The sequence below is a fragment of the Elephantulus edwardii genome, unplaced genomic scaffold (genome assembly GCF_000299155.1).
Source record: "Elephantulus edwardii isolate Elephantulus edwardi_28Jun2011 unplaced genomic scaffold, EleEdw1.0 scaffold00002, whole genome shotgun sequence".
Taxonomy (NCBI): domain Eukaryota; kingdom Metazoa; phylum Chordata; class Mammalia; order Macroscelidea; family Macroscelididae; genus Elephantulus; species Elephantulus edwardii.
Window position 1 is genome coordinate 44,759,072 of NW_006399752.1, and position 21,707 is coordinate 44,780,778.

The 21,707-nt window shown below is 45.7% G+C and overlaps 1 protein-coding gene across 1 annotated transcript in view; it reads left to right on the forward strand.

Moving 5' to 3' along the window:
• Positions 1 to 21,707, forward strand: part of TTC7B (tetratricopeptide repeat domain 7B) — a 388,142-nt gene that overhangs the window by 112,804 nt on the left and 253,631 nt on the right. The window contains exon 5 of the mRNA XM_006879120.1: positions 4,146 to 4,267. Coding sequence (XP_006879182.1) covers positions 4,146 to 4,267 — 122 coding nt within the window. The remainder of the gene's footprint in view (positions 1 to 4,145; positions 4,268 to 21,707) is intronic.

Sequence of the window (21,707 nt, forward strand, 5' to 3'; positions counted from 1 at the left end):
TGAAGAAGAATGTGGCTTCAGGATCAGAAGAGACTCATAAATAACCTGCTTTAAGCAAATGACACAACCTTGTTTGCAGAAAGTGAGGAGGACTTGAAACGTTTGTTGCAGAAGATCAAGGAATGCAGTCTTTGGTATTGACTGCATCTCAGTGTCAAGAAAACATTTTTCCTACTGGACTGAGGCAACATCATGATGGATGGAGAAGAGATTGAAACTGTCAACAGCTTCATCCTACCTAGATCCACAATTAACACTCTTGGTAAGAGTCAGCATTCAGGAAATAAGGAAACACATTGCTCTTGAAAAATCTGCAGTTAGAGACCCTCTCCAAATTATTGAGGAGTAGTGATGTCAGTTTAAGGACTGAGTCATGTCTGTATCCAGCTATAGTCTTCTGATCATTTGCTATGCATTTGAGAGCAGACAATGAATAGGGTTGACAGAAGAAGAATTGATGCCTTTGAGCTGTGGTGTTGGAGAAGAGCATAGATGACCAAAAGAACGTATAGGTATGTCTTGGAGAGCGTACCACTAACTGGAGTGCTTTTTGGACACGAGAATAATGAGGCTTTTCCTCACATTCTTTGAGCATGTTTTGAGGAGGGGCTATTCCTTGGAGAGGGACATAATGCTTGGAAGGGTGGAGGGTCAGTGAAGGAGAGGAAGACCCTCAACCAGGTGGATTGACAGTGTGACTGCTATAGTAGGCTCTTGTGTTTCAGGAAGTGTGAGGATGGCGCAGGATAGGACAGGGTCCAGATCTGTTTGTAGGGTTGCTGTGAGTCATGCTCGACTCGAAGGCACCTAATAACAACAGCAAAATAGAAACTTTGCTGTATCTTCCCTTTCCTTTTGCCCCGCTGATCCATTCATAAAGTGATTGACTTTAAAAGTTTAATGTATTATTTTAAAACTTAAATATTGAGATAAATTTTCTTTAGGGATTTGAAAAGTTTTCAGCCATTTACCATTTAATGTACATGGCTGCTTTTTAATTTTCTTATATAATTGGAATTTATTTTGGTATGTGATATTGTTGTTGTTTGTTGTTATGTGTCGTCGAGTTGTTTGCGACTCATGGCGATCCTATGTACAACAGCCTTAAACCCTGCTCTATCCTGTGCCAACCGCACTACCTCTGACACACCCATCCCGATTACCCCAGTCACTGAATCAATCCACCTCATAGAGGGTCTTCCCCTCCTGCGCTGTCCCTCTACTCTACCCAGCATGATGTCCCTCTCTAAAGACCTGTCTCTCCTTACAACATGTTCAAAGTATGTCAGACGAAGCCCCAGAATCCTTGCCTCCAAGGAGTAGCCTGGTTTTTGAATGTGATATTAGATATGAATTTAATGATTTTTTCTCAAATTTCAGTGCCACTTAAAATGATTTTCTTTCCCTTTTTTATATACATATATGTGTCCTGTATAATTGTAGCTATTAATTAAAATTTTAGATATAACACTGGTGTGTGTGTTTCTTTTTCTCTTTTACTTTCATAAATTTTTCTTTTGTTTGACTAATTGGCCTAGTGGCAAGAAGCTGTGTTGCAATCCTAAAAGCACGCGGTTCAAATTCCACCAGCTACTATGGGAGAAGGATTAGCAATCTCCTCCCATACAATTAACTGCCTCAGAAAACCTGACAGGTTCAGCTTTGGGTCAATTCTGACTTGGCAGTCCACAACAACAACAACAGCAATAACAATAATTAGTTCTTTATCATGTGTTTTTAACATCCAAATAGATTGTTGTTGTTAGATGATATTACGAGTGCCACAGCCTCTTCTAACCCCAGCTTGCACTTCTGGCTGCACTTTGTACGGTTCTAGCTGGTTTTGAATGATCGTCCGCAATATTTTGCTTGCATGTGATATTAACACATTGTTTGATAATTTCCTCATTCTGTTGGATTACTTTCTTGGAAATGGGATCTCAGATGATCAATGGACACATGAGAAGACCTGGTGACTTACTTACCAACAACCTGAGTGCAAGTGCCTCTGAAAACCTATGAACTTTATAGAGTCAATAGTTATAGAAAGGCTTCAGGCCTTTTGTGTCGTGCTTGACTTGAAGGCAATCAACAACAACAATAAAAAGAAAAGAATTGATGGTTCTGGCCCCTGGAGAGGTACCTTAGAAGAAAAGCCTGATAAATTAGTGGAGATAAAAAACCTGGGAGTGGCCAGCATATGGGTGATTTTTAAAGTCCGTAGAGCTCCTTCTGATATACTTTGGGCATGTAGCCAGGAGGGACTGGTCCTTGGAGAAGGATATCATTCTTTGGAAGAGTAAGAGACAGCACAGGATGAGACAGATTGACACAGTAACTGGGGTACTGGGGATTGGAATGCCAGAGACAGTGAGATTGATTGGCACAGGATAGGGCAAGGTTCAGAGCTATTGTACATAGGGTCACTATGAGTCACAAATGACTCAACAGTACACAACAACAATGGTAAGAAGCTGCACTGCAGTTTCAAAGGCAAGCAATTGAAATCCACAAGCTGCTCCCTAGAAGGATGGGCAGTCTCCTCCCGTGCAGTTTGCTGCCTCTGAAAACCCTCTCGTGGGTCAGCTATGGGTCAGTTCTGTCTCCACAGAACACAATATCAACAACATAGGAGTAGATGAGCTTGTCTAGGGAGAGACGAGAAAAGTGCCCAGACACTAGGTGGCCATCCATCGGCGGTTGGACGTGCAGGGGCAGGAGGAGTGGTGTCCCAGAGGTTGGAAGAGCATCTGGAGTTGGGAATGATGCAGGGTGAGTGCTAAACCATGATGGAGCCAGGCCTTTGCTAAGATGATTCGGTGTCATTCAGACCCGGACTGCACACCCGGACTTCAGTTCTCAACCTCTTTGCCATGGTGTGTCCTCTCCTTTTCAGTTTCTCAAAACCCATGCATTACAGAGCTACCAGTTTATTACCTCAACTCCACTTGAAAATGAGTTTCCAGATTTTCATAGCATTTGAAATTTGGGTAACAATTTGATATTTTTTGAACTTCTAACTTTCAGCAGACATGGAGAGCATGTTGAGTGAGATGTTCATGACTTTTTAACAGGACACAGGCAGTTTTTGATTGTCTTGATTTAATTAATGCATGTTTGATTTGTCTTATGTGTTTAGGAAAGTAGCTGCGATAGTAGCACAGATATGTATTCATACTTCACTATCACATCACATCACATCGAAACAACAATATAACATTACAACAATATACCATAACATAACACAATATAGCAACAACATAACATAAAATAACATAACAACAGTATAACATAACATAGCAACATCACATCAACATAACATTATAACACAACATCACATAACAACATAACATCAACATAACATACTCAACTTGGCAGTCTTTTTTTTTAAAGCTAAAAGTTTAAATTTCAAACTTTAAAACAATTAAAACCCTATTACCTATTAAACAAGTGAATATGTTGGGGGAGCTGTTGGGCTTGCTCTGATTCATAGTGACTCTGTGGACGCAGAGTGCCACCTCTTTCTCCTGTGGAGGCGAGGGTGGCTTCGAACCACCAACTTTTCGGTAGCTAGATCAGTACTTTAACCATTGCCTCGCCAGATCTCCTAGAGAAGGCCCACAGGTGGTGTTTCTCGGCCCTCCTCTGGAGAATAGATACTCTGTCCACAGGCCCACCTTGGTAGCCTAGTGACTCCAGGACCAGTGCAGTTCAAGGAAGTTCTCAGCTCCTGGTGGAAGTTGCCAAACCCCTGGAAAACTGCCGTCTGTCTGTCAGTGACCTCAGCCATTCATGGGCGATGACTGTGTCTGTCCTCTGCTGTGACCTGCCTTCTGTGCACTCGGCCTCTGTCAACGTGCTGGCAGTCAGCACAGTCCCTTTGCCTCTAATGCTTCTCCTGGCACCAATCACCCATCAGCACCCTTCCTTCTCTGGTTCTGGTGCCAGGAGGCATGTGTGCTCTAGGTTCTCTTGACGGTTGCCCATCTACCTGGGGCCTGTTACAAGGTTCTCTGCTCATCTGATATTTGCATCTGTGCCGAGGTGCTGAGTTTTGCAACACTGTAGTATGTTTTCAGATAGGTTCTCTAGAGGATGGATATGGATGTGTGCATGATTAGTTTTCCAATTTTCTCCCCTTCTAGGTAATACTCAGTAATATTCAGAACAGAAGCCCTAAACCTGGCCCTGCTCCCCACGATCAAGAACTAGGCTTTTTCCTAGAAACAGGACTTCAGAGAGCTCATGTCCTCTATTTCAAAAATGGGTAAGCATTCCTCATTTTCTAACCCACTTCCAGAAGAAGGAAAGTAGTAAGCTGCATTACACTGTCTCTAGTTTAGTCCTATAATAGTCAAAGCATTTAAGCGATGAACTAGGACTGGAATTTTTCTTTATATAAAGAATGAACATGGGCCCGCATTGGCCCCTTGTCCACCTGCAGAGTTGGAGGTGGGGGGAAAGGGGGGTGGTGTCTCGGTGACTGAGTGACAGGTATAGAGGACCACAACCAGGCAGAGCTGGAGCTGAGATTACAAAACCTTTGCATGGCTGTGGTCTCGTCTTGGTGGGCTGTGTCTCATGGGTTGGAGATTCTGGCCGTCTCCTGATCATGGCAGAGAATTGGGTCTGCCAAGTCCCAGACACTTTTCCTGAACGTTATCTGCTTGAGTTGCTTTTGGTTTTAAGAAAAGCTCAAGCACCTGGGTGGGAGGGGTGGCCCTCTAACGCATCCAGTGTTCCTTTTCCTTGTGTTGCTGGTGGGAGAAATGCAATGATTCTGTTCCAATCTCAGTTGTTGTCCCTTGTTTTGACCTTGTGCTGCAGGATAGATGTGCATGAAGACCAACAGTAGGTATCTGGTCCCCCGGAGCCCCTCCTAGGCTGTGCACGGGAGCCCTTAGGGGCCCGATTCCCTCCCTCTAGAAGAGTCAAAGAGCGCTTTGAAAGGCAGAGGGACGCCAGTCCCCGCCTTTGGAAAATGAACGAAGGAGTTCATTTTCATTTTCAAAAGCTTCAAGCCTTGGGGTGTAGCTCATCGTAGTGGATTTCACATGCCTGGTGGGCCAGTGTCACGTGTAGCCCATTCTCCAGTTCCATTAAGGGGTTTGTGGGTAAAGACCCCTGGTTCCAATTAACATAGCCCACAGGAGGCTGCAGGGAGCACCCCAAGGTTTGGGATGGCTTGGTGGCTTTGGCACAGAGATGCTGTCTCGTAGGATCTCATCTGCCTCTGACTGAGATCGTCTGAGTGGTGATGCATGTCCCTGGAGCTGAGATTTCAGTACCATTTTCTCTGTTGTGAAGAGAGGGGGAAGGGAGGGGAGGTGGGCTGTTCTCCTGGTGGTCTGTTCCTTCACTTGTCACTAAATGACAGGCATCTCCGAAGAACCCCCAGGCCTGCTTTCCCTCCCATTACCTGGGAGCGTACGGAGAGATGGGAGTCCCGAGGTAGGAATCATTCCCGTGGGGCTTCCCAAGGGGGCCAACGAAGGCCTCCTGTTGAAAATGTCTGTGAGGCTGGTAAGTGAGGGCTGGGCAACTTGATTTCCTCTTTGGAAGGCAGCTATGCTCACCACTATACCACCAACGCTTGATTTCCTCTTTGAAGCCTATCCATTGAGGTGGAGGAAGTAGGGCTACTGGACTCCTTGAACTTCCACCCTGAAATGTTGACCACCCAACAAAAGATGTAATAATGAGAACTTTGCCCCTGTCGATGGATCACATGCTCTGGGTTGCTTACGGATTAGTTTATAATTTCTTTTTTTTTAAAATTATTTTAAATGAAAGTTTACAGAGACTTTAGGGTTTCTATTCATTCATTGTTGCACTTTTCTCCCTGCCCACCCCCTCCTCCCAATTCACTCTTCTCCTTGAAAAGAAAAACTCATTCTTTGTTATGCAATCCCTCCCTTCAAGTCCACTCCACTGTGCAGCCTTCACTCTGGAATTTCTTAAAACCCCATTAATATAACCTTAAAGGACGACTTGGCTATGAGGCCTTTCCATCTCTCTCTTTGCCCCTTTACTCTCCTCTCGTGCTCTAAAGACCCCAGTGATAGCACTGGACCCAGGGCTTCTGTGGTCTCTGCTAGCTGGGGTGCTCTCAGGCTGGGTTCATGCAGCACTCTGAAGAGCTTACTTTTGGGTAAATGAAGGTGAGAGTTAGCAGTAGACAAGGAAATGAGGACCAAGGAGAGAAACCGGCGGGTGGCCTTGACCATGCCACATGACAGGGGTCATTCGTCAGTGGGCACCTGCAGCTGTTTTCTCATGGACCCAATGGGGAAAGCAGGGGGGACCCTCTCGTACTTCCGTCTTCAGGTGGATCTGTGACTCTCACATCTCTATTGCTTTTCTGTTCTTTCCTCATATGTGTTTGGAGAGATCTGTTACATGAAGCAGGGCCACTTTTCTCAAGTAGGAGGCTCTATTACGGTCAACACTCACTGCCACGGGGTTGATTCTGACTGACAACAACCTGCAGGACAGAGTAGACCTACCTCGCAGGCTTTTCAAGGCTCTAACTGTCCAGAAGCAGACTGACCTTGAGATTAGCAACCAGGCATTTTAATGACAGTAAGAGATGGAAAGGAATAAAACACAACATTCCCTTTGGAGACATGCTTAAATATCTACTGTTTTTTTCATTGTTCCAAACCCCCAAAGACTCACTGAATTATAATAATGTTTTTCTTTTGTAATTCTCCCCTCTTTTTCCAGGGGTGACTGCCAAACTGGTTAACTGGGGAGTCTCTTTCAGAGACAACCTGCCCGCCAGGCCTAGTTCCTCCATCTCCCTCCTCCCCTTGGCCTGATTAGTAACCTTTCCCCTTCCCTTGCCTGGATCCTCCCTACCTGTCTCTGTCCCTTCCACAGCCACCCAGTACAGCAGGCAGTATGTGGGGTGTGGTCCCTGGCTTTCAGGGAAGTCTATAGACTCTGAGAGGTGGCATGACCCCCCTCAGTTCCAGGTTCTGACTTCAGTCCTTTCCCAAGGGACAGGGCCTGGACCTTGATGGACTCCTTAAGTGGCCACCTGGTCCATCCTCCCACCTCTCTGGGAGGGGCCTCTTGGCTTCCCAAGATGAGACGTTCCCGCATTGTGGTCTCCAGTCTCTGCTGATTTGGTGTTTTCCTGTCAGACTTTTGCACATGCCTCATCTGCGTGATGTTATCAAGCATCTACCATATATTTGTGTGGACTGAGCCCATGTGAGCGACATACACACGTCAATAATATGCACAGTGCACACAGAAGTTTACAAAAATTGCGTAATTCATGTACTGTGAAAAAATATGCTATGTTTTCTTCTCTCCCCCTTTTCCTCTTCTCGCTCCTGCCCTCTGCCTCACCTCTCTCCCCTCCATCCTCTCACCTGCTTCTGCTACCTCTCCTCTCACTCTTGACCCTGTTTTCCACCCCCTTCCCCTCCACTCTCTCCAGCCCCTCCCCTGTAGCCCTTTTCTCTCCCTCTGCGTCTTGCTCTCTTCTGCTTCCCCTTCCTCCTCCTCCCTCCCTTCTCTCTCTGTTCACTGGAAGACAGGAATCACCTCAGATCTGTAACCTCTGCCCCCTCCCACCCCCAGCCCTGACTCCAGGCCTGCACTGATTGGGAACATGCCCACCTCAGTCTCTCTCCTCCTTCTGGGTGGAGGCAGCAAGCCTGCTAAGGAGGAGGACAAATGAAACAAAACCAAACCAAACCACAAGAGCCCTCTTGTTAGGAGGATGGGGTGGGTGGATTCAGGGAGCCTTACCCTCTGAGCGCCTCCAGGCTTGCCTCACCCACCGCAGGTGCTCATCCAAGAGGCAGTCAGTCTTCCTGCCAGAGGGCGTGCAAGGCGCCCCTCTCCCTTCAGAGTCTCCGTGACCTTGACGGTATCTGTAGTGCGGGGCTGTGGCTACTTGCATCTTAAAGCTGGTGTAATTTTAGGTGAAGTAAGAAATCATATGGGAAGCCCTCTGATGGGACAGGCAAGCAACACGTGGTCCACTGTAATGTCTGGTGACGAGAACTCGGGATTGATCCCCACTGGAAGTGGGGCCAGGCTCAGGTCAGACGGTGACCGGGTTGGATGTTGGTGGAGGAGAGTGCATGACTCATTTAATGCCTGAGTTCTCCACCAGCTCTGTGCGGAAGGGACGTTTCTTGGCATTGGCAGCTAAGAGAATTTTTTTTCAAGATGAGTAACACTTAGCATAGGCAGGGGCCGATCGCCCATCCCTGAGGTCAGTATTTCAGGGACAGGATGTGGGCTGCCTGGCCTAACTGCAAGTTAGTCACTGGACAGCTGGCCTCGGCCTCACGGGGGCCTCCTGCGATGATCCTTCCCACCTGGGCCATTACAGCCAAATTTCCAGAGAGATGTGGCCTTGGGATCTCATGTGTTGCTTTAAAAATAGGACAGCATCTTATGAAGGGCTGTTGTTACTTACTGTCGAGTTGGAAGTGACCCATAGCTCACCCTTCAATGGGTCTTCAGAGGCCATAAATCACAAGGGAGGAGACTGGCCATCTTTCTCCCACACAGCAGGTAGCAAAGACATTTCAAGTACCTTTGCTTCCTGTCAGTCATGTACATTATCCTGGGTGAGCAAATGGACTGTAGCCTGTGCCTTCCTGAACTGGTTTTATTTCAGGGATAGGTTGATGCAAGTGGGAAAATGGCCATCCACCTGGGAGATGGGCGGCCGAAGGAAAGGGACTGTTCACACCTGGGAGACGGGGCAGCTGGAAGAAGAGGACTGTCCACACCTGGGAGACGGGCAACTGGAGGAAAAGGGCCATCCACACCTGGGAGACGGGGCAGCTGGAAGAAGAGGACTGTCCACACCTGGGAGACGGGCAACTGGAGGAAAAGGGCCATCCACACCTGGGAGACGGGGCAGCTGGCCTGTGTTGTTTCCAACAGTGCTTGGGACATGCTGTCCAGAGCAGATGCCCACAGAGAAGGCGTGGTTCAGATTCTGCTTCCCTGATGCACTTGCAGTTCAAAGTGGGGTGGGGGGAATTGTGTGGAAGGAGTTTTGGGATCCTGGTCATAGAGTCAAACAAGTAGACCATTCATTACCACTACATACTAGAGATAAGAAGCTGCACTGTGATCTCAAAGGCACACAGCTGCTCCGTGGGAGAAAGATGGACACTCTCTTCCTGCACAATTTACTGTCGGCTGTGAGTCAGTGCTGACTCAATGGCAAACACCACCACCACCAGTACCACCACCACCAGTACCACCACCACCACCACCACCACCACCACATATTAACTCTAAGAGCTGATGATATAGTGGGTTTCATGTTCAGCTGCAAACTGAAAATTTAACAATTCAAACCCTGCATTGGCTGCACAGGAGAAAGATGGGCAGTCTCCTCCCTTAAAAATGTGTAGCCATGGAAGCCTGAGGGAGCCTTGAGCTGGACTTGACGATGTGGGTTTGATTTTAGCTGTATATCCACTTGGAGGAACCTCGGTGACACAGGTTCAGGCTCTTTGCGAGGCATTCTGCTTCTGCAAAGATTCCAGCCTGGGAGACAGGTGGCCTCTGTCCTATAGGGTCATTAGGAGTTGACATCTACTCGATGGCAGTGGGAATCGGGCAGGTACTGGCAATCTTCAGTAATCCTGTTGACCTTTGCTGCTGCTCAGCCATGTCGGCTATAACCTGGGATTAGAAGGCTGCTAGGCTTCAAACCCAGAGGGAGAGGAGGAGGGAGGAGATGGCCATAATCACCCAGGTTTGCTCCACCCAGGGGGCTGTGATCCTTTGGCCAGAGAGCATGGTGCTGTGTATGGGGGAGTTGTGTTGTGTTGTGGCGGTCTCTGGAGAAAGGCGACTCTGCCTCCAGGAGCCAGGGAAGCCACGCTTTCATTGTTTTTGTTCAGACATTCCGCTAGGTCGTATAGCCCTGGTGTACAAGTTGCCGTCCCTCGGTCACTTGTGGTTGCTGTGAGGCTGAACCCTGTGACACGGATGTGTCAAATGCATTAATGGTTGGCTACCCAATGTGGACTGAGTGAGAGTGGGGTGGAGCTCCCCGATTAAACAAGCATGGAAGGAGGAGTGGCATCCACTTCCATAATAGCTTGCCTCCGGAAACCCTATGAACTTGGAGAGAGGATGAAAGGCACCCAAGCGTTGAGGACTCTCCTTCATAGGGTCACTATGAGTTGCCTGCGACTCGATGGCACTTAACAACAACAACAAAGTGTAGATGTATAAGCAATGAGAAGGTTGTACTTGAGTTCTAAATTGGATGTTTTATCACGGTCATTATATTTAAAGCCAGCCCTGAGACCAGATGAGGTCAGGGAGAGACAGAGCTTAAATACAAAAGAGAAGACAATCCAGGACCCAGTTTAAGAGTTAGAAAAAGGGCAGAGGGTGAGGAGCCCTTAAAGAAGCAGCCAGAAGGAAGAGAGAAACCACAGGGTGTGTCCCCATGAAGTGTGCTCAGAAGAAGACCATCCTCACCGCTCATGTGGAATGTGGAATGAGACATTAATAGAGAAGAGGACAGAAGGTTGAATGTGAAGTCAGATAAGGTGGAAATCATCCGTGACCTTGAAAAAGTTGGATGGAAAAGGCAGAAGCTAGATTGGTTAAGATCAAAGAGTCAGTCATACAGGAGGGGCTGGAGGTCCTATGTAGAGGCCACTTTCAATACATTTAAATTCTGTTTTCTTTTCATGAGGAGAAGATAATTATCAATAGAAAGATAGTTATTCCCTGCTGTTGACTGAAAATGGGGTGGAGGGCATGAGGGAGAGCAAGGAGGAAGCTATGTAAGGAGAATCGTTTCCTCTTTCTGTAACATCTTTAGAACTGGAGGGCTGTGAGGTGTAGGAGACCCCCATGGCCTGACCTGTCCAAGGGCACCTGGTGCTGCCAAATGGTGCTCAGACATTCATGGTCTGGAGGGCTTTGTATGTGTGTGTGTGGGGCAAGATATATGGCATAAAGTTTATAATCTTAACCATTTTTGAGTGTGAAATTTAATGCCATTCACAATGTTCTGTAACTGTCAGGATTATTTCCAGATCTTTTTGTATCATCCCACACTGAAGCTCTACACTCATTAAACAATATGCAAAAAATAGTAATAACCAAAAAACACCTTGTTGCCATCAAGTCGGTTGTGACTCATGATGACCATGAAGGCAGGGTCAAACTGCTTCACACGGTTTCCGAGGCTGGGAGTGTTCATGGGAGTGCTGGTGAGTTTCAACTGTCAACCTTTAGCTTAACTGCTGTTCAGTGTTGTTGTTGTGTGCCGTTGAGTCGGAACCGACCCGGAGCTGACCCTTTGGCAGGCTTTCAGAGGCAGCAAATCACACAAGAGGAGAAAGATTACCTGTCTTTCATCTGTAGAGCATCTGGTGGATTCGAACCTTTGGGATTGCAACACAGCTTTTTATCACTAGGCCACCAGCGGTCCTCACTTAAACCAAACTCCTTGTTATTCCCTCCCTCCAGGCCCTGGCCACATTATTCTACCTTTGGTCTCTGTGACTATGTCTGTTCTAAGTACCTCATGTAAGTGGAATCATACTTATCTTTTGTTTCTGGCTTATTTGACTCAGTATAAAGTCTGGAATGTCCATCCATTTTATAGCGTATTTAAGGACTCCATTCCCTTTTCCATATGACTGTTCCACGCATTGTTCATTTCATGATGGATGTTTGAATTGTTTCCACCTTTGGGCTATTGTGATAATGCTGCCATGAACATTGGTTTATAAGCATCCATTTGGGTCCCTGCTTTCAAGCGTCACGAGTGTATACTTAGGAGTGCAATTGTTGGATTATAAGGAAATTCTTTTTTGGGTTTTTTCCTTAAGAATTGAAAAACTACCATCCATAGCGGTGACATTGTTTTGCAATCATACTAACAGTTGATGAGGGCTCCCGTTTCCTCACCTCCTCTCTTTGATGGTCATTTTCTGTTTTGTCAGTAATAGGTTTGGTAGGTACAAAGTGACGTCCCATTGTGGTTGTAGCACTCAGCTGCTTACCAAAAAGTTGGCGGATGGAGTTCACCTGTGGCTTCGGGAGGGCAAGCTCTGACTGTTGTCTCCCGTAGACCGGTAGATCCACGCATCCTCCAGCCCTATGAATTGGCGTCTGTTCAGTTGCACACAAAAATAAAGCAGTGACTGATGACATTGGAGATCTTGACATGCGTTTGTTGGCCATTTGTGTATCTCCTATGGATGACTTCAAGTCCACTTGTAACTGGGTTGGTTTTTGTTGAGTTTTACATGGTTTTTTATATAGTCTGGATATCAGTCTTTTTCTCTGGAAGCCTTTGATCAAACCAGCTTTTGAATACTTAGGTACTTTGCATTTCACTAGTACAGAACGTTTTCATAATACACATAATGCCCTACTCATAGTGTATTCAACTTAATAACAAAGTTACAACCATCCTGACTTCCTTTGTTCATTTTGTACATGTGACTCTTACTACTAATTAACATATACTGTATGCAGTACCGCAGTATGTAATGTGCTGATTTTATTATTCTCATGACAACTCCAAAGGCACATAGAGGTAACAAAACTGAAAGGCACTAATAATGGAAACTAGGGAAAAAACCCTCAACAAACTAACAGGTATTTGACTATTTGATTTACATCAGAACTGACTTTACAATGAGCAGTCATTGGAACTCAAAACTCGTTACCTTTGTGTCAGAATCAACTCACAGCAATCCCTTCAGCAGGTTTTCAGAGGCTGTAAATCACACAAGAGGTGACTGCCCATCTTTTCCCATGGAGCAGCTGGTGGTTATGAACCGCCTGCCTTTGGGTTGGCAGCACAACCCTTTACCACTAGGCCAACAGAGCTCCCTGTCCATTGGAACAGAACCCTGAACTAAATTAGACACTACATGATGGTGGTGTCTAGAATCTGAATATGTGGGAACTCAAATGACAGAGAGCATTTAAATCACAGAACTTTGTAGCTGAGACTCTGAGATGTAGAGAAATCATTCTGTAGATATTTCTCTAGAACTTAGTTGAGGATACTGCTGTGAGCCCGTCTTAGCCATCCACCGCTTTTGTGATGCTGCAGTGTAGATGCGGGACATGGTTAATAACTAAGGCAAAACACGATTCAATCACTGACCTCCCAGACCAGTTCATTTGCCACTTATTTTATGTGGCCATACCCACTTAGAACTCTCTTCTTTAAAACAGACTCTTGAGCAGCAAAGCTTGGGCTAACTCTTTTCTGTTGTTGTTGTTGTGTATTATCAAGTTGACTGGGACCCATAGTAACCCTGTGAACAATGGCTCTGGACTTTGCCCTATCCTGAGCCAACCTCACTGTCTCCACCACACCCTACACCACTGCCACAGTCACTGTGCCAATCCATCTCATCTGATATTCCTTTTGTGTGCTATCCCTCCACCCTTCCAAGCATGATGTCCTTCTCTAAGAACTGGTCCCTCCTGGCTACATGCCCAAAGTATATGTGAGATGGAGCTTCAAAATCCTTGCCTCCAAGAAGCAAATTGATTTCACCCTCTCAAGGACAGACCTGTTTGTCCTCTCGGCAGTCTATAGTATTTTCAGTACTCTCCTTCAACACTACATGTCCAAGGCATTGAGTCTTCTTCTGTCTTCCTTGTTCATGGTCCAGCTCTCAGCTGCATAGCAAGTAATGAGAAGATCATAGCTGGGCTCTTTATAGCCTATTCTAGATGATAAAATTGCTAGTAACTCCTCCAAAGTAATTTTTAATCCATGATTTAATGAATTTGTTTCTCTAATAAAAGGCATCCACTCAAATCTCTTAATCTTTTAACGTGAGTGCAGGCTCACTCATCCTTTAATGACATTAAGATTTCACTGTGGAAACAAAGGGGTGTTTGTCACTTTTAAGCATACACCTCTTAGGTGATTAATCTGGGGATGAACTCTGGGGACAAGTAATTGCTTTCAGAGCACTCGAAGTCACAGGAAGGCCCAAGCAACGGCCAGCAGGATAGGTGCATCTCTGCAAGCCTTCCCATGGCTGCATGAGGGGAATGGGACAGGCATTTATAGGTTTCCAAAGGTGAGGGAGAAGGAGTCATTTCACTGTGTTCTCTATAGTCCCTCCCCACATAGCTTTGCCCCACTGTATTCTGCTTCTGAAGGTCCCTGTTGATATAGTGAGGTAGGTGTTGAGTTGCTAACAAAAAGGCTGTGAGTTCGAAGCCACCAGCTCTGTGGAGAAAGATGGACGGTCTCTTCCAGTCAGGATTTACAGCCTTGGAAATCGAACACAGGCTCATTATGCATCAAACTTGACGGTACTGGGCTTGGGTTTGGTTTTTTGGGCTTGGGTGGCAAACTGCAGGTTAAGCTAGTGTTCCGGAGGAAGGGTACTCATTTCTAGATGTACAATGAAAAAGGAAATGGACCTAAATTTGAAACTGAGGGAGGTTTTCCTGAAGTGGCTGAGTAGAAATTTTGAAGATGAATAGTTGAATGCCTGTTGGGCGTCGTGTCAGGAGGCTCCAGTCCTTAGAAAATAGCATCGTGCTGGGAAAAGTAGAGGGTCAGCGAAAACGAGGAGGCCTCCAGGAGAGGAGGACACAGGATGGCACGGTCCCTGTGACAGTGGGCTTGAGCACAGTGGAGGTTGTGAGGATGGGGCAGGAGATGAAAAGGTTTTGATTGGTTGTTCGTAGGGTCACTGATCATAGATGACTCAACAGCACCTAACAACAAAAACAGGAAAGATGAGGTAGGGTAGACTGGGAGAGCACATCATTATCACTTAGTTCTGGAAGGTTCCTCAGAGGCATCTTGTCCAACCAATCCATCCTTTTTCTTCCTAATATTTCCCTGGTATGAACTGCACCTCGTATAACATTAACCAAGAATCTTTCTAGGCTGAGGTAAGTGTTCCAACGCATAAGACTTTGACAGGCATCTCTTGGTAGCTTCGGTTTGGTGGGTTGTGAAACAGCAGCACAAGTTGCCAGCAGCATGTGACAGGGGGCTCCTCTTTAGTGCAGGGAGTTGATACAGCTGTCTAGGGGCTTTCCCCTCACCCTCCATCCCAAGGTGACCTCTCAGATGCTAGGGAGTGAGACTCATAGGTGTTACCTACCTTGGCATGAGATTCAAGTGCTCAAGGCCAAGTTCCCCAGCGTTCAAGGCCTTTTGAGGGATATACTTGGTTGTCAAGAGTCCTTGTACTCGAGGAAACTCAATACTACATTATCCCCATCAAACATGGTTCTTCCCACCCTCGGTACAAATAAGTGACTGATAGGTAATTTTCACTGAGAAATCTTGCCTCTCCATCAAGAGGTGAATGGTTGAGTAAAATGTTACATAAATATATAACACAGTACTGTTGTTGCTGCTGTTGTTACGTGCTATTGTGTCAGCTGTGACTCAGCAATCCTGTAAACAGTGGATCTGAACGCTGTCCTGGCCTGGGCCACCCATGCGGTGGCATGCATCAAATTGCCTTTCTCTTTGTGTCCTTGAAAGCCCCGTGGAGCATTTCCACCCCACACATAGGAAGTCATCGAGAGCAACATCTACTTGATACTATCTGACCACACAAATGACCCTTTGCCTTTATTAAGTTTTCAGAAAACAGAGCTAGAAAGTTAACAGGGTTAGAGTTTTAAGCAGAAGAAAAAATGATTTCTTAGCCCTTTGACAACATTATATATATATGTATATATATATGTTGTTGTTGTTGTTATGTGCCATATATATATATATATATATATATATATGTTGTTGTTATGTGCCATATATATATATATATATATATATATATGTTGTTGTTATGTGCTGTCGAGTCGCCTCCGACTCATAGCGACCCTATGTACAACAGCCCTAAACTCCACTCTGTCCTGTGACAATCGCACCATCTCTGACACTCCCATCCCAATTATCTCAGTCACTGAATCAATCCACCTCATAGAGGGCCTTCCTCTCCTGCGCTGTCCCTCCACCCTCCCAAGCATGATGTCCCTCTCCAAGGACCGGTCTCTCCTCACAACATGTCCAAAGTATGTTAGACGGCACCTCAGAATCCTTGCCTCCAAGGAGCCACCCGGTTTAACCCTTTCCAGGACAAATCTGTTTGTTTTCCTAGCAGTCCATGGTATTCTCAATACTCTTCTCCAGCACCACAGCTCAAAGGCATCAATTCTCCTTCTATCCTCCTTGGTCATTGTTTTGTTATAGATAAAAGACAGACAATAAAGAAGTCAAATAAGGGAAGTCAAATAAGGGGGATATATATATATCCCCCTTATTTGACTTCTTTATTGTCTGTCTTTTATCTATAACAAAAGCTCTATAAAGGCAGAGAAGGTGCTTAGAGGAGATGCAGCCAGAGTGATCCTTGGAGGCAAAGATAATAAAGCTTCGTCTCACATATTTTGGACACATTGCTAGGACAGGCTATTCCTTGGAGAGGGACATCATGCTTGGGAAGGTGGAGGAACAGTGGAAGAGAGGACGTCTCTATCCCAGGTGGACTGATGCAGTGACTTGCAGCAGGAGGCATGAGTGTGTCAGAGATGATGAGGGTAGCGTTAAGTTAAGTCATAGAGACCTGTGAACAACAGATCTGAACCCTGCTCTATCCTGGGCCATCCTCATCATCTCTGCTACGTTTGATCTCTTTGGTGCAGTCACTGTGTCAGCCCATCTCATTGAGAGTCTTCCTCTTTTGACATGTGTTTAACCACTATGGAAGGCAGTATGGCACTTTCTCAAAAAGTTGCAAATAGAAATACCATTTGACCCAGCAATTCCACTACTTGCAGTATACCCCAAAGAAAGCATAACTGCCACCCAAGCAGATATATGCACACCCATGTTTATCGTGCCTTTGTTCGCAATAGCAAAGAGTTGGAAACAATCTAAGTGCGAATGGGTAGAGAAGCTGTGCTATATTCACACAATGGAATAATATGCTGCATTAAAAAACAAGGAACTCATGCAATATTATTCAAAATGGGTGACACTGGAGGAAATTATGCTGAGTGAAGTATCTCAGTCATAAAGGGACAAATACTACATAGTGCCACTGTTGTAAATCAGGACTGACCTTGGGGTTGGGGGGAGACTGAGAAAGATGGGATAAATGATGTATACTGCATTGAAACAGATAAGAGAAAGAACTGTTTAAAAGGGATATAAGATTAGGTATATTGTCATGACAGGAGTCCAGAACGAAGGCTGCACAGTGGAGTGGACTTGCGGGGAGGGATTGTATAACAAGGAAAGAGTTTTTCTTTTACTTTTCAAAGAGAAGAGTGTATTGGGGGGGAGGGGTGGGCAGGGAGAAAAGAGCAGCAATGAATGCATGGAAATCCAAAATCTCTGTAAATTTTCATGAAAATTAAGAATAATTAAAGAAATTAAATTCCCAAGTGTAAAAAAAAAAAAAAGAGTGTTACTGTGCTGGACGCTGTGTTGGGGGTGTGGTGAGGATACAAGAAAGAATAAGACAAACACAGACTGGCTTCTTGAAACCTGCTTTGACCTCTGCAATAGGTCTGGTTTTCTGGGAAGATCATAGGGTCCCCTGTTAGATCAGAAAATACTTAAAACAATGGTGGTTTTACTGTAAGAAATCCCTTGAGCAGTCCCTGGCGGTCTTGTCTTTGGGGACGTTCCTGGCTTAGTGGGATATGGGTGGGTGCTTGTGAACCTCTTTGCATCAACCTTACATGGGCATCTCATCTTGAAATGAGATTCCAGAAAAAGAGAGTTTACTTAATTGAGACCCTCCCACACCCTCAGTTTAGGAAGGCTTCAGATGGGGACCTCTTGGAGTTGGGACCTTAACTTGAACACAGAGGCAGCTGAGCATGTGCACGATGGCTGAGGTCAGCAGTCTCTCAGAGGCAGACTCTTGAAATGACGCGAGTGTGGGGAGACAGAGATTCGCATCTTGCCTCATTAAGAAGAAAATCTGTTTTTGCTCTCACTAAGCTTCTCAGGCTGGGGTTCATTTTCTTGGTTGTTTAGTGACGTCTGTGCCACAGAGCTGGTCCAGATGTACCTGCCCGGAGGCAGAGCGTGGGGCCAGCATGAAGCGTCCTATTTGGATTCTGCCAAAGCCAGGCTCCCTGACCTGCTCTTTCCTTCCTCTGCTTTAGGCGGCCAGTGCATTAATCTTTTCCCTGGGGGCAGAGAGGGCTGGTGTGGGTGTGGGCACCAGCTCTTTTCAAGGGAGATTTGCTACCTATTTTTTCCTTTCTCCTTTCTTTTTTTCAGTGACATTTTTAGTCACTTCTTAGCAGACAAAGAGAGATTGCACTAAATCCCAGAAAAGGACTGAGGCACCCTTACAGAATTTATGACTTTTATTAGGAAAGCTTTCTTTTGAAAATGAAAAGGGGCCATATATTTTCTTCCAAGTATCTGCCTTTATATTTGGAAGGCAATGCATGCCATAAATTAGTGAGGAAATCTCAGTGTACGTCCTTAGAGATTAACGATGGGATTTAAAATGTAATAAAAATATTTTTCAATTGACATTTGATTTTTTTCACCTTCTCCTCTCTTTTGAGTTTGAATTTTTCACAATTTGCAGATGCCTTTGGTGGTAACACTCTACGGCTGGTCATTCTCTTATTAACTCCTCTTTTGGGGCTTGGTCTGCATCCTGTCTGTGCTGGAGGTAGGGATTCGGGGTTGATGGATGTGGGAGCTGTTGTTCCATTGAATCCCCCTGACAAATTAGCACCACAAGCAGCAATCCCTTAATATTGCGGAGGGGGGAGTCCCCAAAATGCAAACATTCTACTTTTGAGTCAGTTCTGACCCATTATGACCCTCTATCAAGTGTCCGAGGCTGTAAGCAGCAGTGGAAGGGGACTGCCCGTCTTTCTCCTGAAAAACTGCGAGTGGATTCAAACCACTGGGGATGTCTGTGGGTTAGCAGTGCAGCTGACTATGGGCTGCACTACTCACAGACAGAAAAGAGCAATTAAAATGCCAGAAAGAGTCTGATGTGTATTTTCCTGAAGAGTCATTCACCAAATTTAGTAAGACCTCTGAGTAACAGGCTTTTTCCCCATTAGAATTGGGGTAAAAGTTTACAAAGCTAATTTGGTTTTGATCCAACCATTCATGCATGCTTTTGTGACATTAATTACAATACCCACAAAGTCACCACAGTCTTCCCACTTCCTCGCTGTGGTTCTCAAAGCTACTCGCCCTTCCGCCCTACCCCTTCCTGCCTTTTGTCATCCGTCCCTGGCAATTGCTGCCCTTCTGATGGTTCACGATTGGTGGTTCCTGATGGTGGTTCATGATTCAAAAGCATGAGTGCTTCTCTGGTGCTATGGTTCACCTTCTGAGCCCAAGTGGAGTCATTAAATAGCAGCGATCCCCTATGTGTTATGAGGGTAGGCTCTGGGCGTATAAAGTGAATCAACGTGTTCTCCATACTCCTGAAGAAGACAGGAATATCGATGGAGAATGAAAAACCCCTTGTGAAAAACACTGTAACGAAAGGATGTGCTGGGAAGAAAGGGCGGGGACTTAGAAGAACGTGGCCAAGGGCTCCAGAGAGTCCATCAGGGGTCTTAGTTGTACTAACGTTTGAACTCCAGCTTTGAAGGAAGAGCACACTTTACCATCCGGCTGAGTTTCTAGGGGAGGAGAAGACCTTGTAAGATGTTTGTGTCACAGCTGAATGCCACATCTGTGATGCTGGCCACTCTATAGGCTCGTGCAAAATGACAGCTCTCCACGGTGATGAGCGGAGAGCCTGGGTCCAGGTGTCTGAATCTGAACTGTAGCTCTTCTGTTTACCAGCTGTGTCACATTACAAGTTAATCTATTTCTGTCTCAGTTTTTTAACCATAAACTGGGGGTGCGGGTGATAGTACCAATTGTATAAAGCTGCTAGGCAATGAAACGAGTTAACCCTTCTACTGTTCTTGAACAATACTGGGCACACAGTAAACATGATGTAAGAGTTTGCTAGACAAACCCACTAACCCGCAAAAGGAGCAAATGCAGTATGGGGATGGCCAAGTCTGACCGCCATTGCCTCTACAAAGGGGAACTGTCCCCATCAGTAACATCCACAGCACCAACAGGTGGAGGCAAGCTTAGACATGGCCCCTCCCCACGCTCCTTCACCTATTTCTCCTTATCACTGGGTCTGATGTCCATTGCAAATTGACTCACAGAATTGGCTTTACTCACAGTTGTGAAGCTTTTTAAGAAAATAGAAAAAAAAAAAAAAAAGAAAATAGGTTGGAGGATGGGAAAGGAAAAATAGTGAAAGTCCAGGTTTAGTGAACAGCAATCCCAAGCCAGGTTAACAGCAATTCTTCAATTAGTTCAGACAGCTTCTCAGTCAACAAGTGAAAAGTCCAAGTTCAGTCCAGACACTCGAATGCAAGAAGCCTCTGATTTCCTTAATGGAAGCAAGCTTTTTCTCATAGCAATCACAAGTCAGCATTTTCTTCTGTTGTCCAGCAAGCAGAACCTTTAACTCTGGCTCCGTCTCCAGGACTCCATCAGCCTACACCTTCTCTCTCCACAGTCTGGCCAGCTCCCTCTCTTATACTGGACTTGCAGCTGTTGATGGTGTTGAAAATGCTGATCAACAGGTGAACAGGTGTCTACAGCTGAGGCAACTGGAGACCATGCACCCAGAGGGAGCTAAGGAAATTGATAGAAAAGCCATTTTCAAAAGTCCTAACACACAGCCCTACAGAACAGAGGGTTGTCAGGCCCCATAGAGAGACACTAAGGTGGTGGTAACAGTGACAGCACACTGTTTGTATCTACTTGCATAGTCCACGAGGTGGGAAAAAACACAATGACTGGAAACCAAGCCCCAAAATTACAAACAACATTGACAGTAAAACTAGTTGATAAGGTTTCCTTATGAACCCTAAATTACAAAACGAGGGAGACAAACAACTAACAGTCACATGACTGACATTCTTTGAGTCTGTGTGGGAGGCAAAGGAGAAGGAAGCAGAGGGACATCTGAAGAACTTGAGAACCAAATCAGCTCATTCTCATTGAGGCAGAGCTAACTCATAGCTGACCCTTCACTGGTTTCCAAGGCTGTGTATCACATGAAAAGAAGTTGTCCATCTTTCTCCCAGGGAGCCTTGGCTGGGTTGGATCCAAATGTGCAGCCTTTGGCTTGGCTATGCAGCTCCCTACAGACAAGACCACCAGAGCCCCCTGGACTTGAGGACAGGTTGTTATGCACCATAAAGTTGAACTACATTCATAGCTGACCCTTCAGCTAGTTTTCAGCATCAGTACATTGCATGAGAGGAGACTGCCCATCTTCTGTGGAGCAGCTGGTGAATTCGAACTGCATGCCTTTGGGTTGGCAGCCGAACTCCTTACTGCTAAGCCAGAACACCCTAAACCACTAAAGCTCCCGAGAACGTAAGACCCTAAAATAGCCAGCAAGTGTTTCCTGGAAAAGTTGGCAAATGTGAGGTGGTACCAGTGAGGGATTTTGCCCAGCAGTTCTTGAAGGGGTGAAACGGACCCATTAGAGTTCTTTTCTGGGAATTCTACAAGTCATTATGAAGATGGTACAGGACTGGACAGGGTTTCCTTCTGTCATACATAAGGTCACTCTGAGATGTAGCTGACTTAACTACATCTAACAGTAGCATCCCAGGACGAATGCTGCCCAAACTCTTTATTGTTGTTGCGGTTGTTATGT